This window comes from Pan troglodytes, chromosome 4, assembly GCF_028858775.2.
Source record: "Pan troglodytes isolate AG18354 chromosome 4, NHGRI_mPanTro3-v2.0_pri, whole genome shotgun sequence".
NCBI classification, from domain to species: Eukaryota; Metazoa; Chordata; class Mammalia; order Primates; family Hominidae; genus Pan; species Pan troglodytes.
In genome coordinates, this window is record NC_072402.2 from 174,658,088 (window position 1) to 174,675,264 (window position 17,177).

At 44.6% G+C, this 17,177-nt stretch overlaps 1 protein-coding gene across 9 annotated transcripts in view; it reads left to right on the top strand.

Annotated features, from left to right (window-relative positions):
- ZNF346 (zinc finger protein 346) overlaps positions 1 to 17,177 on the top strand; it is a 59,628-nt gene that overhangs the window by 16,088 nt on the left and 26,363 nt on the right. For 2 of the 9 annotated variants that reach the window (XM_009450220.5, XM_016954318.4), the window contains exons 2-5: positions 3,282 to 3,385; positions 3,934 to 4,026; positions 6,549 to 6,693; positions 13,005 to 13,238. The exons of 1 other annotated variant lie outside the window; for it this stretch is intronic. In XM_009450220.5, coding sequence (XP_009448495.1) covers positions 3,282 to 3,385; positions 3,934 to 4,026; positions 6,549 to 6,693; positions 13,005 to 13,238 — 576 coding nt within the window. The remainder of the gene's footprint in view (positions 1 to 3,281; positions 3,386 to 3,933; positions 4,027 to 6,548; positions 6,694 to 13,004; positions 13,239 to 17,177) is intronic. 6 more of the 9 variants (XM_054684818.2, XM_016954322.4, XM_003310982.6 and 3 more) reach the window with 5 other exon arrangements.

Sequence of the window (17,177 nt, forward strand, 5' to 3'; positions counted from 1 at the left end):
AAATCCGTAGTTCATACTGTGGCTTATGGAGCCTTATATTCATTCAACATCATCTACTAGGCCTCATGCTGTCTCTCCAACTTAATTTCCTACCATTCTTCTCTCATTCACCATATTCCAGGCATAGTGGGCTTCTCTCCATTCTTTGAACATGGAATATGCCAAACTCATCCCTGCCTCACAGACTTAATACTGTTTCGGGCTGGAACACTCTTTTCCTGTAAGCCTTGTGGCTGACACTTCCCCATGATGATTTTTTTTTTTTTTTTTTAATTTTCAGAGTCAAAGTCTTTCTCTGTTGCCTAGGCTGGAGTGCAGTGGCACATTCACGGCTCACTGAAGCTTCAAACTTCTAGGCTCAAGGGATTCTCCCACCTCAGCCTCCTGAATAGCTAAGACTACAGGCATGCGCCACCATGCCCAACTACGTTTTTTTGTGTGTGTGTGTGTGTGTTTTTTAATTTTTGTAGAGATGTGGCTCTCCCTATGTTGCCCAGGACAGTCTGAAACTTCTGGGCTGAAGCAATCCTCTTGCCTCAGCCTGTTGAGTTTCTGGGATTATAGGTGTGAGCCACCACAACCGGCCCTGTGATGGTCTTTACTAACTCTCCTGCCCCGTCATTCTCTACCCTGTACTCTGCTTGTTTTCATAGCATTTCTAATTCTCTGTCATTATCTTGCTTATTTTTTACTTTATACCCCATCTTCTTTGTTGGTATGGCCCCCAGCACTAAGTGCAGTGTTGACACAAAGCACGTATTATAAATATATTTGTGTGGACTATGTGAATGTACTCTCTAAGGCCAGAGAGTGCATTCCAGCAAAGAGGTACATTTATTTAGCAGGTGCTTACCTGTCCTTGCTGTGGGTTTGGGAGTCTGATTCTGAATATGCTTGAAACCTCATCTCTTGAACAAAACAAAATCCACAATCTCCAGGTGAGGAAGTGATGACTGAACTCTGACCCTTGGGTATTACCTTCCCCATGTGGGTTTCTTATTGTGAGAAGCCTCTGACCCTCTTTTTTTTCTTCTTCTTCGTGTGTGTGTGTGTGTGTGTGTGTGTGTGTGTCCGAGTTTTGCTGTTGCCCAGGCTGGAGTGCAATGGCACAATCTCGGCTCACTGCAACCTCTGCCTCCCAGGTTCAAGTGATTGTCCCGCCTCCATCTCCCAAGTAGCAGGGATTACAGGCATGCGTCCACACCCGGCTAGTTTTGTATTTTTAGTAGAGATGGGGTTTTACCATGTTGGCCAGGCTGGTCTCAAACTCCTGACCTCAGATGATCCACCCACCTTGGCCTCCCAAAGTGCTAGGATTACAGGCATTAGCCATCGTGCCTGGCCACCTCTGACCCTCTTTTAAAAGTTCTGGGCCAATTTTGTTTATAGAGTCATTTCTCTTGGTTTTTCAGAGCATAGCTAAGACAGGCAAGGTCTTTCACAAAAATTTACCATTTAAGAGAAAAATGCAGAAATAAAAAGAGATCGTTAGGGGCAGAAATACAGCCCTTCTGCCTAAAAGGGCTGACATAGGTAAGCTTTAGATTTTGTGGATTAAGGAGAGACATCTTAAAAGCTCCCCACCAAGAACCTCTTCCAGGGCATTGACTTTTTTTTTTTTTAAGACAGGGGCTTGCTCTGTTATCCAGGCTGGAGTACAGTGGCACTAACATGGCTTGCTGTAGCCTTGACCTCCTGAGCTCAAGCAATCCTTCTGTCTCTGTCTCCGCCTTAGCCTCCCACGAAGCTGGAACCACAGGCATGTGCCACCACCCCCGGCTAGTTTTCGGTTTGTTGGCGTGTTTGTTTCTATGTAGAGACAGAGTCTCACCATCTTGCCCAGGCTGGTCTCAAACTCCTGGGCTCAACCCATCCTCCCACCTCAGCCTCCCAAAATGCTGGGATTACAGGTGTGAGCCACTGTGCCTAGCCTTGACCACTTTTTGGCTAAGACCAGGAGATTAAAAATGTGGGCCTGCCCTCCTCTCCCAGTTTTAGACTCTGCCTCTGCCTCACATTGCCAGCGCCATGATAGAACTCATGCCTTGGCTGGGCACGGTGGCTCACGCCTGTAATCCCAGAACTTTGGAAGGCCAATGTGGGTGGATCACGAGGTCAGGAGATCGAGACCATCCTGGCTAACACGGTGAAACCCCGTCTCTACTAAAAATACAAAAAAATTAGTTGGGCGTGGTGGCGGGTGCCTGTAATCCCAGCTACTCGGGAGGCTGAGGCAGGAGAATGGTGTGAACTCGGGAGGCAGAGCTTGCAGTGAGCCGAGATCATGCCACTGCACTCCAGCCTGGGTGACAGAGCGAGACTCCATCTCAAAAAAAAACAAACAAACAAACAAACAAAAATGAACTCATGCCTTGGGAGAGATTTTACTTCCTCTTCTCTTCTCAAAAAGGTAAGACTGTTCTCCAGGCACAATAATTTAAGCACAGGTTAATACCATGTTTCATATAGTGTGGCACTTATATAATATGTTATGTGATTTTATTTTATTTATTTATTTAGAGACAGAGTCTAGCTCTGTCACCCAAGTTGGAGTTAGTGGCACAACCTCAGCTCACTACAACCTCTGCCTCCTGGGTTCAAACAATTCTCCTGCCTCAGCCTCCCGAGTAGCTGGGATTATAGGTGCCTGCCACCACACCTGGCTAATTTTTGTATTTTTAGTAGAGACAGGGTTTCACCATGTTGGCCAAGCTGGTCTCGAACTCCTGATCTCAGGTGATCTGCCCACCTCGGCCTCCCAAAGTGCTAGGATTACAGGCGTGAGCCACCATGCCCCACCCTGTTATGTGATTTTAAATGTTTCAAAGTCAGATCAAGAACAATGAGAAAAGTATTCCTTTTTCGAGTCTTTCAGTCCTCCTGATTCTATCTGGGAAGAAGTTTCAGTTGGGTACTACCATATCTTAAAACCTCTCAGCACAGTTGCTGTTCTCTTCTTCCTGGGGAATGCTCCAAGCCTCATTTTTATCATATTTATTTTTATTGGTATCTGCTTAAGTTTATGATCTAAAGATTCCTTTTTAAAAGAAGTTCCTAAGTAAAGAAAGTTGGCATACATAAAATTATAAAATAAGTAATAGTGTAGGTGGTGTGAGAACACAGCATGAGTCATGGCGGCAGTAGGAAAGGCTGGCTGAGGTCTGCCAGTGTCCTAGTATGACATCCCATCATTCAGTGTCTGTGTTTGAGGCAGGGTTCAAAGGCAGTGCTGTTGAGGTAGTGTTTGTCAACTCAATGATTTCTTGTTTTCCCCTCTATAGTGGAGCACATGATCCAGAAGAACCAATGTCTCTTCACCAACACCCAGTGTAAGGTTTGCTGCGCCTTGCTTATTTCTGAGTCCCAGAAGCTGGCACATTACCAGGTATGCCATCATACTTTTAGAACTGCGTTTCTTTTCAGACCTGGTGCCAAACCACTAATTCTCTCTGGCTTGCATGGTGAAGTGTAATTGCTGCTTAGCCACCCAGATGTTGCCTCCATGCATGTTGGCTTGTGACTTGAAGATTGACTTAATCTCCTTGAGTCTCATCTCCCCCATCCAAATCAGGATCATTATATGTGTATCTTCCCTTGCAGCTTGGCATAGCATAAAGTATGAGCTTTGGCTTTAAATAGATCTGACTTTAAATCAAAACTCTGCTACTCATCTTGAGCAAGAAACTTCATCATTTTTAGATGTAGTTTCCTCATCCATAAAATAGAAATGGTCATAATTTTCTCATAGATTGTGAAGGTTAAATTTGGTAGCTGTAAAATGCCTTGCACAGAGCAGGAACTCAAACTTCCCTCACCTCCTCCTCAAAACTTTGTGTGAGGATGAATCAAATGAAAATCTCGTAAGTGTTTTTGAGTGCCTTAAGTATGAAGTAGCATTTGGCTATCTTTGATCTTTCTCCTGGGTTTTTGCAGAGCAAAAAACATGCCAACAAAGTGAAGAGATACCTAGCAATCCATGGAATGGAGACATTAAAGGGGGAAATGAAGAAGCTAGACTCAGATCAGGTAATACAGCTGCCATATTGAGCCCACTTGCTTCATGATGAAGCCAGCCAGCAGGTTGGTGTGGTGAACAAGTCAGACTGTCTTGGCTTCAAATCCTGGCCCTGTTGTGTGACTCGGGCAAGTCTATTACTTCACAAAGCCTTGATTTCTTCCTCTATAAAAATGAGGATGGTAATATCAACTACCTTTCAGGATTTTTTAGAACTAAAATTGAGGGCAGATTTATAAAAAGCACCCAATTCAGAGCCTGGCACATAGTAGGGACTCAGTAATGGAGCTGGTATTACATATTACCGTCTAGTGGTTTGTTAGAGCAAGACAAGAGAAAGTGGAAAGAAGCCAGGCTGCTTGCTTTCTTGAGGGCCAGGGAAAAGAACTAAGTTCAGCACTTGAATGTTTTGCATAAATAAGCAGAAGGAACACCTTTCCAAATGTCTGCTGTGATTGAGAGGTGATCACATGTGCTTTTTGGCTCAGAAATATTATGAGCATTATGCTGAAGCAACCCCCAATCCCTCAGGAGTACCATCTCATCATGGGAAGAGAAGTTAAGCAGACTAGGGCTCAAAGCTGGCTGTGTGTCTTACTGATCGGGTGAGTTTGGCCAAGTCACTTAACCTCTGTGAACTTCCCCCATAAAGTAGAGATAATGCCTACTACTTAAGGGTATTGTGAGGTAAAATTTCAATTCCTAGTAGATGCTCAATAAATAAGAGTTTACTCTATAGACTGCTACCTCCTATTATAGTAGCCACAGGTTAGGAAGGTCCTTGTTTATCTCTTCTCAAAATTTACTGGACTCATCCCCTGGTTTCCCTTATTATTTATTTATTTATCCCTGGTTTCCCTCCTTTCTATTTCTCTGTCTGTCTATTTATGAGACAGGACCTGGCTCTGTTACCCAGGCTGGAGTGCAGTGGTGCAGTCACGGCTCACTGCAGCCTCAACCTCCCAAGCTCAAGTGATCCTCCCACTTCAACCTCCCAAGTAGCTAGGACTACAGGCACACACCACCACGCCTGGCTACCTGGAGTGCAGTGGCACGATCTCAGCTCACTGCAACCTCCACCTCCTAGGTTCAAGCAATTCCCCTGCCTCAGCCTCTGAAGTAGCTGGGACTACAGGCATGCGCCCCCACACCCAGCTAATTTTTGTATTTTTAGTAGAGATAGGGTTTCACCAGGTTGGCCAGGCTGGTCTCAAGCCTCTGATCTCAAGTGATCTGCCTGCCTCAGCCTCCCAAAGTGCTGGGATTACAAGTGTGAGCCACTGCGCCCAGCCGCCTGGCTGATTTTTTTAAAAATTTTTCGTAGAGACAGGGTCTCGCTTTGTTGCCCAGGCTGGTCTCAAATTCCTGGTCTCAAGTGATCCTCCCACCTCAGGCTCCCAAAGTACCAGGATTACAGGTATGAGCCACCACACCTGGCCCTTTTCTCACAATTTATAATTCAGAAAGGCAAGATAAACTCTATGACCCTGGGCAAGTTATTTTACATATTTGCACCCTATTCTGAGATCAGGCTTTCTGAGAGAGATGCTGGGATCCCTTTATGTAGTCTTGAAATACATGGTTTTCTAGCCTAATCATAATCAACAAGTAGAACGCAATGGGAGGCTGGGTGCGGTGGCTCATACCTGTAATCCTAGCAATTTAGGTGGCTGAGGCGGGCAGATTGCTTGAGCTTGGGAATTCGAGACCACCCTAGGCAATATGGTGAAACCCCGTCTCTATAAAAAATACAAAAATTAGCCGGGTGTGGTGGCATATTTCTGTAGTCTGGCTACTTGCGGGGGTGGGTGGGAGAATTGCTTGAGCCCTGGAGGTGGAGGTTGCAGTGAGCCGAGATCGTGCCACTGCACTCCAGCCTGGGCAACAGAGTGAGACCCTGTCTTAAAAAAAAAAAAACCTAATGGTCCACTTGTTCAGCAAACTCTGAGCATCTACTGTGTGCCAGACTCCAGCTGGGTGTGAAGGATAAGAAACAAAAATGAGTCAAATAGTCCCTGTTCCAATGTCACACTTGAGTTCACAGAAGAGTCTCCTAAGCTATGACACTGTCAGTTTAGGGTGGCAAGTGGTATGACAGAGGTCTGTTTAATGTACTCTGGGAGTACAGAAGAGGAGCAGGGTTAATTCTTCCTGGAATACACAAAGGGACTTGACAGTTGTTTACTGAATGATTTTTTTTTTTTTTTTTTGAGAGAAAGTCCCCCAGAAGAAAAGCTTATATTTAAATTGGGTCTTGAAGGCTAAGCAGACACGCTGCCAAGCAGGAAAGGAAGGAAGCGCATTTTAGACAGCAGGAATGGCCAAAGCAAAGCAAGGAAGCATCAGAGAATAAAGTGGGGGATGGTGAGTAGAGTCTGGGACAAAGTAGCTGGAGAAGAATCTAGAAAGTAGGTTGGGGTTAATGTGTGAGAGGGGCCATAAATGCCTGTTCTGTTATGGGCAGTGGGGAACCATTGAAGATTTTCTGGTGGGGCAGTGGTATGATCAGACCTGTGTTCTTTCTTCCAACCAGAAGAGCAGCAGAAGCAAAGACAAGAACCAGTGCTGCCCCATCTGTAACATGACCTTTTCCTCCCCTGTCGTGGCCCAGTCGCACTACCTGGGGAAGACCCACGCAAAGAACTTAAAGCTGAAGCAGCAGTCCACTAAGGTGGAAGGTACTGGTTTTCCTGAGTAGTGCTATAGTGGGACCCCTGCCGTCCTCAGGGCACTATTGCCAGGGGCTCACGGAGATCCTCACTGAGGCCACAGACTTGAAGAAGTTGAATTGCTTTTGAGAACCCTTAAAAATCTCCAAGTAGACCCAGCTTCACTGAAATGCAATCTCAGAATTATGCTCACCTAACCTCCCTTTCTTTGGTTATAGGTTTTTCTCTATAGGCTGAGCTTTTGTCCTGACTAATAATTATAACTCAGGAGTGCCAAAGTCCTCCAGGCCACGCATACCATGAGAGCATTCTATCTCCTACCTCTCCCACTAGATTTTTCCATCCCAGCATCCACCTGCCCTTATTACTGCATGTTCCAAGTTGAAAGCTAAATCCTTGTCTTTTTCACATGCTCAGGTTATGGCCTACTCACTTTAATCCTCAAAAGCTGCCTGTTCTCCTCAAGACAGGGACTTGCCTTTCAAAGCTGAATACTTCAGTGCTGCTACTACTGCCCCACAATCTGTAACTGCCATGAATTCATTCCCAGTACAGTGACTTCTGAAATAGCCCCCTTTATCTCGTCACGACCAGGGCTCAGCCCTCACTTTCATCTCATTAACTCCTGACTTTCTGGGGTTTTAACCTCTGCTAATTGCAATTAGTCAAGAGTGAAAGTTCTTTGATGTTTATTTCATTGTTTTCTTGATAATTTTTGCTTCTCTATTTTGGACCAAGAAGTAGACTACACTATTAGTAATACTATTATCCTTTTTGTGTTTACTGACAACTGTGTTTTGGAAGCCTTCGAAGGTAGGGTGAAAAATCACTCATAATTTTTTTTTTTTTTTTGAGATGGAGTCTCGCTCTGTTGCCTAGGTTAGAGTGCAGTGGCATGATCTCGGCTCACTGCAAGCTCTACCTCCCAGGTTCATGCCATTCTCTGGCCTCAGCCTCCCAAGTAGCTGGGACTACAGGTGCCCACCACCATGCCCAGCTGATTTTTTTGTATTTTTTAGTAGAAACGGGGTTTCACTGTGTTAGCCAGGATGGTCTCAAACTCCTGACCTCGTGATCCACCTGCCTCGGCCTCCCAAAGTGTTAGGAATACAGGCATGAGCCACCACGCCGGCCAAAACCTTTTTTTTTAACTAGAGATGGCTTCTCACTATATTGCTCAGGCTGGTCTTGAACTCCTGGACTTAAGTGATACTCCCATCTCAGCTTCCCAGAGTGCTGGGATTACAGGCATGAGCCACCACACCTGGCCACTCATAATTACACCTTTTTATCACACCCACATCTAGTTATTCATGGTATGAAACAGCAGAATGTGGACTTTGAAGTCACAGAGTCCGAGGTTTAAAGCCTGGCACTGTTACTGTTTATATGACTTTTTTGTGTCTGAACTGCCTAACCTATAAAATGATAATAATACTGTCTACTTCATCGGTTGTGAGGATACAATAATGTGTATTAAAAACATAGGACATAGGCCAGGCATGATGGCTCATGCCTGTTGTAATCCCAGCACTTTGGGAGGCTGAGGTGGGCAGATCACTTGAAGTCAGGAGTTCAAGACCAGCCTGGTCAACACGGTGAAACCCAATCTCTACTAAAAATAACAAAAATTAGCTGGGTGTGGTGGCACGAGCCTGTAGTCCCAGCTTCTTGGGAGACTGAGGCAAGAGAATCGCTTGAACCCGGGAGCTGGAGGTTGCAGTGAGCTGAGATCGCACCATTGTACACCAGCCTGGGGGACAGAGCAAGACCTCGTCTCAAAAAAAAAAAAAAAAAACAAAAAACCAATTTTATAAGGTCACAGACTTCTCTTCCCACAAATGGGAAAATTCTCTGCATTATGCCTTGTCCCTGAAATTTCATACTCGAGATTATTTTCCATATTCACTTTCAGCTTTTGCCACATACTTTGTTTTTATATAGTTGTGATCATAATGCAGGTACCCTTTATATCCTGCTTTTACTTTTCATTTAATTTTACAGCTTAAGCACATTTCCATGTTATTACACAACTTTATAACTATATTTCTGAAATTAAACACTTTTTAATGTAAAGTAATATAATCATGTTATAAGAGATAAGGAAAACATGGATAAATGGAAAGAAAAGTTACCCATAATTTTACCATTCACAGATAAACGCTGTTAACATTTTGGTTTCTCCTATAATCTGTTTCTCCTATAATCTTATTGTTATATGTATCTTTGTATATCTGTGCGTATATTTGTTTTGTGTATATCTAGGTTAACTCCGTGTATATGTGCGTATAAACATAGACTACTTTAAATAACTTTAATGTTTTTATAAAAACAATGCATACTCATTATGAATAATTCCACTTCAAACAATTGCAAAAGATACAAAGAAGAAAGTAAAATATCACCCAAATCCTACCACCAAGAGAGAAATACTGTTAATATGTTGGTGATGTTTCAAAATACCAGTATGCACATATGGATTACACGTGTGGGGTTTTTTAAATTTTTTTTATTTATTTTTATTTATTTATTTATTTATTTATTTTGAGATGCAGTCTTGCTCTGTCACCCAGGCTGGAGTGCAGTGGCACGATCTTGGCTCACTGCAACCTCCGCCTCCTGGGTTCAAGCGATTCTTCTGCCTCAGCCTCCCAAGTAGCTGGGACTACAGGCGTGTGCCACCGCGCCTGGCCAATTTTTGTGTTTTTATTAGAGACGGGGTTTCACTATGTTGCCCAGGCTGGTCTTGAACTCCTGGCCTCAAACAATGATCTTTCTGTATGGTATGTACAATTGCCTTTTTTGTTTGCTTTTTTTGTTTTTTTTTTTTTTTTGAGATGGAGTCTCCCTCTTTTGCCCAAGCTGGAGTGAGATGGCGCAATCTCAGCTCATTGCAACCTCTGCCCCACCAGGTTCAAGCGATTCTCCTGCTTCCACCTCCTGAATAGCTGGGATTACAGGTGCCCACCACCATGCCCGGCTAATGTTGTTTTTTTGTTTTTTTGAGATGGAGTTTTGCTGTCGCCTAGACTGGAGTGCAGTGGTGCAACCTTGACTCACTGCAACCTCCACCCTCTGGGTTCAAGCAATTCTCTTGACTCAGCCTCCTGAGTAGCTGGGACTACCGGCACCCGCCACCACGCCCAGTTAATTTTTGCATTTTTAATAGAGACAGGGTTTCAACGTATTGGTCAGGCTGGTCTTGAATTCCTGACCTCAGGTGATCCACCCACCTCAGCCTCCCAAAGTTCTGGGATTACAGACATGAGCCACCGTGCCCGGCCAGTTTTGTATTTTTAGTAGAGATGGGGTTTCACCATGTTGGTCAGGCTGGTCTCAAACTCCTGACCTCAGGTAATCCACCCGCCTCAGCCTCCCAAAGTCCTGGGATTACAGGCGTGAGCCACCATGCCCTGCCTAATTTTTGTATTAGTAGCAATGGGGTTTCAGCATGTTGGCCAGGCAGATCTCTAACTCCTGATCTCAGGTGATTCACCCACTTCTGCCTCCCAAAGTGCTAGGATTACAGGCGTGAGCCACCACACCTGGCCATACAATTGCCTTCTATATGTTTTTTATTTAATATGACACTTGTATTTCCCCATGTTATTAAAAAATTCTTTATAAGCATTTTTAGTGACTGCATCGTACTACATTTAATATTCGTCTAATGCTGAACATTTAATCTCCCCACCCCCCACTTTTTGGTGTTACAGATAACACTACAGTGAACATCTCTGTAGAACACTTTATTACATTTCAGGTTATTTTCTGAGAACAGACTCTATATCCCTCATTTTATTGGATGCACATTAAATGGTTCTTCTAGACTTACTTACACTTTCACTTCTGATGCTTCTGTTCAGTATCTCAAAGAATGACCGTTCTCTCTTAACAACCATTATACCTCTTTTCTGATGTTAAAAATCTACATTCATTACAGAAAAGTTGGAAAATAGTAGGCCGGTGCTCACGCCTGTAATTCCAGCACTTTGGGAGGCTGAGGCGGGTGGATCACCTGAGGTCAGGAGTTTGAGACCAGCCTGACCAACATGGAGAAACCCCGTCTCTACTAAAAATACAAAATTAGCTGGGCATGGTGGCGCATGCCTGTAATCCCATCTACTTCGGAGACTGAAGCAGGAGAATCGCTTGAACCCCAGAGGCAGAGGTTGCAGTGAGTCAAGATCGTGCCATTGCACTCCAGCCTGGGCAACAAGAGCAAAACTCCATCTCAAAAAGAAAAAAAAGAAAGGAAAAGTCGGAAAATAGTGAAACACACTCTACTCTCTGTGCTTTTGATCTTTTTTCCATGCTGTCACCTATGCGTTTGTTGTTGTTCTATAAAATTGAGGACATAAGAAGCAGACTGATGTGTAACTTGGTTTTTTTTCTTTTTTTTCTTTCTTTTTTTTTTTGAGAGAGAATTTCACTCTTTTCGCTCAGAGTGGAGTGCAATGGCGCAATCTCAGCTTACTGCAGCCTCCGCCCACCTGTTCAAGCAGTTCTCCTGCCTCAGCCTCCTGAGTAGCTGGGATTACAGGCATGCACTACCACACCCGGCTAATTTTGTATTTTTTTTAGTGGAGACTGAGTTTCACCATGTTGGCCAGGCTGGTCTCAGAACTCCTGAGTCAGATCAGCTGCCTGCCTCAACCTCCCAAAGTGCTGGGATTACAGGCACGAGCCATTGTGCCTGGCCTGTAACTTGCTTTTTTAACACTCAACACCACAAACAGAATATTTTCTCATATTATAAAATATTCTACAACATGTACATTACTTTTTTGATGACTTGCTGAAACAAAATCAACAAGCAGAGAAACTGAAATTCCCTATACTAGAAAAACCATTGTGGGAAAGGCCAGCAAATTTCTTCTGGCTTGCCCAAAATCCTCAAAACTTCCCCAGTTGAAGTGATACAGGTATGGAAGAGCATCTGAGACATATCATCTGTGAGTCCTGCTAAGCCCCATCCGTCCTCCACCACTGGTGGGGGCTTCTGGGCCCCACATTTTTAAAGCAGTAGTTGCTAGGTTGACACCATTTCAGCCACATGGACTTGTTAGTGAGTCGTGGCATCCACTTTATGAGGCAGCAGCGCAGCCTAGAGTCAACATCAAGCCATATGTTGACGCACAAGAGGCTCACATGTATGCCTACACCAGGCTCTGATTCACTGAATTCATTGGCCAGAATCAGGGATGTTTTCTGAAGGCGAAAGTAAGAGCTATAGCCTTCAGGTCTTCTTGCCACACTCTGGCAGCCTGGCATAGCAAAGAGAGCACAGGCTTTAGGGTCACAGACCTGGCTTCACTCACTGGCTGGGTCACCTTGGGCAAGCCACTTCACTCATCTGAGCCTCAGTTTTTCTGAATAATGTGGCAAAGTGATACCTACCTCATTGGGGTAGTTCTGAGGACCAAAGGAGAAAATATATGTAGAAAACACATCACTAATTTTTTTTTTTTGAGGTGGAGTTTCGCTCTTGTCGCCCAGGCTGGAGTGCAATGGCGCAATCTCGGCTCGCTGCAACCTCCGCCTCCCGGGTTGAAGTGATTCTCCTACCTCAGCCTCCCGAGTAGCTGGGATTGCAGGCACATGCCACCATGCCCAGCTAATTTTTGTATTTTTAGGAGAGACAGGGTTTCACCATGTTGGCCAGGATGGTCTCAATCTCTTGACCTCGTGATCCGCCTGCCTTGGCCTCCTGAAGTGCTGGGATTACAGATGTGAGCAAAACGCATAACTAAATGTTAATGGTCCTCTTTTCTCTCTACTCAGCCTATAATATGCAATGTAGCCTAAAAGGCATCCCTAGTATGGTTACCTTTTCTGAATGACCTTGTATGAGCTTCAGGAACTCAAGCCTCAATTTCTATATCTGTGCATTGGTTCCCAGCTCTGCAACTGTATTACTTTAAGGATGAGAATAAAACTCCCAAACTTCGTGTCCCACTTGCTGTGAAGTTCTGGGAAATACTGAGGTATCCCTGCAAGAGTGCAAGTATGCATCTCTAGTCTATTGTAATTTGGCAACTTGATAGGAGAAGTTCAGGGCCTCCTAAGAATATGAGAACCATCAGGATTTGTGGGCTTAAAGTAGTTAAAGCTGCTGAATGAAATAACCAGTCTTTGGGCTCCCTCAAATCTTCCCAGGTTTCCCAATTAGAGAATGCATTCACCTGTGTGATTCACACAGGCAGTGCCACATCTGCAATAGGATTAACTGGTGTCACAGCCGTTTCTATTCAGCATACTCAAAAGCCTGACACCTTCTGGGTTTTTTCATTGTTTCTGTTTGAACTCTCTCACCGCAGCTCTGTCGAAACGCCTTACAAATCCTTTCCTTGTGGCCTCCACCTTAGCCTTGCACCAGAATAGAGAGATGATAGACCCAGACAAGTTCTGCAGCCTCTGCCATGCAACTTTCAACGACCCTGTCATGGCTCAACAACATTATGTGGGCAAGAAACACAGAAAACAGGAGACCAAGCTCAAACTAATGGCACGCTATGGGCGGCTGGTGGACCCTGCTGTCACTGACTTTCCAGGTGAGGGGGCCTAGCTCACACCCAGAGCTGGACCAGGGTTTGGCCACTGGGGCTCCCCGGACCAGCTGACGTTGCGCTTTTCCTCCTTAGGTCTTGTAAGTAGGGTTTGCGAACTCAGATGGCTACAGAAGCCAGATGAGAAATTAAAATGAGAGCCAGGAAGGGTATATGGTCAGCTGAAGAGTGAATGCCATTCCTACTCAGCTGTTACCATAACTTTCAGGTTTTCTTTTCTTTTTTTTTTTTTTTTTTTTTTTGAGACAGAGTCTTGCTCTGTCACCCAGGCTGGAGTGCAGTGGCGCGATCTCGGCTCACTGCAAGCTCCACCTCCCAGGTTCATGCCATCCTTCTGCCTCAGCCTCCTGAGTAGCTGGGACTACAGGCGCCTGACACCATGCCCAGCTAATTTGTTTGTATTTTTAGTAGAGACGGGGTTTCACCATGTTAGCCAGGATGGTCTTGATCTCCTGACCTTGTGATCCGCCCACCTCGGCCTCCCAAAGTGTTAGAATTACAGGCGTGAGCCACCGCGCCCAGCCCTCTTTCAGGTTTTCAAAAGACTCTGGAAAGCCAGATTTATATAGAAATCCCTCTGTTTTTTGTTTTTGCGTTTGTGTTTTTTGAGACGGAGTCTCCCTCTGTCACCCAGGCTGGAGTGCAGCGGCGCAATCTCAGCTCACTGCAGCCTCCGCCTCCTGGGTTCAAGCGATTTTCCTGCCTCAGCCTCCCGAGTAGCTGGGGCTACAGGCACACACCACCATGCCCGGCTAATTTTTGTATTTTTAGTAGAGACAAGGTTTCACCATGTTGGGCAGGATGGTCTCGATTTCCTGACCTCGTGATCCATCCGCCTCGGCCTCCCAAAGTGCTGGGATTACAGGCGTGAGCCACTGCACCCGGCCCCTCTGATTTTTAAATGTGTAACTAAATTAAAAAATTTTTAAGCCCAGCCAGGCATAGTGGCTTATGCTGTCATCCAAACACTTTGGGATGCCAAGGTAGGAGGATCACTTGAGCCCAAGAGTTCAAGACCAGCCTGGCCAACATGGTGAGATCCCATCTCTACTAAAAATTTTAAATATTAGCTGGGCATGGTGGCGCATGTCTGTAGTCACAGCACCTTGGGAAGGCTGAGGTGGGAGGATAACTTGAGCCCAGGAGGTCAAGGCTAAAGTGAGATATGATTGTGCCACTGCATTCCAACCTGAGTGAGAGCGAGAACATGTATCAAAAAAACAATTTTTTTTTTTTTTTTGAGACAGTCTCACTCTGTCTCCCAGGCTGGAGTACAGTGACACCATCTCACCTCACTGCAGCGTCTGCCTCCTGTGTTCAAGCGATTCTTATGCCTCAGTCTCCTGAGTAGCTGGGATTACAGTTATGTGCCACCCCGCATGGCTAATTTCCGGCTAATTTTTTTTGTATTTTTAGTAGAGACAAGAGTTTCACCGTGTTGGTCAGGTTGGTCTCGAACTCCTGACCTCAAGTGATCCACCCGCCATGGCCTCCCGAAGTGGTGGGATTAGAGGCATTAGCCACCAAGCCCAGCCAAAAAAAAACTATTTTTAAACGCTGTGTAAGTCAGACCTGTCTGCAAGCCAGATTTGGGCCAAGGACCCTTAGCGGATTAGATCAGAATCTCATGTTCTGATAGTTCTTACTTTATACCTCCACAAAGGTGAACCCCTGAGAGAGAAAAGGTTGCTTCCTATCAGCAGAATTTAGACCCCTACATTAAAGTTTTGCCTCCCCCATTCTTTGGTTGTGGTTATGTTAAGGAGATACTGGTACCAAGAAAAACTACTAAAACTATACGTACACATGGTCCCCAACTTCCTATGGTTCAGCTTTATGATTTTTTTCAACTTTATGATGGTGTGAAAGCCATAGATGTTGAGTAGAAACTGTACTTCTCTTGCACTGCTAGGCAGCAATTGGTAATAAGTTTATCTAGATGTAACCCCATTGTAAGTCAAGGAACATCTGTAGAGCGAGAGAAAGCATGGAAATCTTCTGCTGACTTGCAGGATCCATTCACCACTCATTGGTAAAGGATGAATTCCTTGTTTTTACCTTTTTTTTTTTTTTTTTAAGAGGGTCTCTTGCTGGATGCAGTGGCTCACGCCTATAATCCCAACACTTTGGGAGGCCAAGGCAGGTGGATCATAAGGTCAAGAGAGCAAGACCATCCTGGCCAATATGGTGAAACCCAATGTCTACTAAAAATACAAAAATTAGCTGGACGTGGTGACACACGCCTATAGTCCCAGCTACTTAGGAGGCTGAGGCAGGAGAATTGATTGAACCCGGGAGGTGGAGGTTGCAGTGATCCAAGATCGCGCCACTGTACTCCAGCCTGGCAAAAGAGCAGCAAGACTCCGTCTCAAAAAAAAAAAAAAAAAAAAACAGGGTCTCTGTATGTTGCCTAAGCTGGTCATGAGCTCTTGGGTTCAAGTCATCCTTCTACCTTGGCCGCCCAAAGGGCTGTGATTACAGGCATGAGCCGTTACACCCAGCCTGCTGTTATCAAGTATGCATTTAAGTCTTGCCCAAAGTATTTGTGTATTTTGGTACTTTTAATGCTGTTTTAAAATGAACATTCCTTAAAGTTGACTGGACCATTTCTAATACATTAAGGGTAATTTAAAAAGACCTGGAAGAAATTCAGTTTTCATGAATATTATACTGTTAAGAGAGGGAAAAAATATCGACCTTGATGAGTTTTTCTTACCTGTGTTCTTGTTTGCTATGAATTCATTGGGATAAAATATTTGCCGCCTTTTTACTGTACATTCCAACTGTATTCTTAAAACATTTCAAAATCTGTGTATATTTTAACATTTTGTGACATACTAACATGTTTTTAGAATATACTAGTCCATGCCTAATCCATAGGGGATATGTTTCAAAACCCCCCATGGATGCCTGAAATGGTGGATAATACCAAACCCTCTATATACTGTGTTTTTCTCTCTGAGAACCAACATGGCTAAGGCACTAATGAGCAGATAGCATATATAGTGTGGTGAACAAAGGGATGATTGACATCCTAAACAGGGTAGAATGGGATAGCTTGAGATTTCATCATGCTACTCAGAATAGCCAGCACTTTAAAAAACTTATGAATTGTTTACTTCTGGATTTTTTTTTTTTTTTTTTTTTTTTTGAGATAGGGTCTTCTCTGTCACACAGGCTGGAGTGCAGTGCATAATTATGGCTCACTGCAGTCGTGACCTCCCAGACTCAAGCATTCCTCCCACCTCAGCCTCCCAAATTGCTCAACCACAGGTGTGTGCCACCACACCTGGCTACTTTTTTATTTTTTGTAGAGCTAGAGTCTCGCCATGTTGCCCAGGCTGGTCTTGAATTCCTGGGCTCAAGCGATCCACCCACCTTGGCCTCCCAAAGTGCTGGGATTACAGACATGAGCCACCATGCCCGATCTGGCTATTTTTTATTTATTTATTTTTTTTTTCTTTTGTTTTTTTGAGATGGACTTTCGCTCTTGTTGCCCAGGCTGGAGTGCAGCAGTGCCATCTCAGCTCACTGGAACCTCCGCCTTCCAGTTTCAAGCAATTCTCCTGCCTCAGCCTCCCGTGTAGCTGGGATTACAGGTGCCCACCACCATGCCCGGCTAATTTTTTTTTTATTTTTTGTAGAGACAGGGTTTCACCATGTTGGCCAGGCTGGTCTTGAACTCCTGACCTTGTGATCCACACAGCTCAGCCTCCCAAAGTGCTGGGATTACAGGCGTGAGCCCCCGTGCCTGTCTGGCATTTTTTATTTCATATTTTTGGACTGCAGTTGACCACAGATAACTGAAACCATAGAAAGCAAATCTGCAGATGTTGAGTGGGGAGTGGTGGCGGGGCTACTGTAATGATTGCATAGTATAATCTATTACTCCAGAACAGAAAGACCTCAAGTGAACTTAACTAA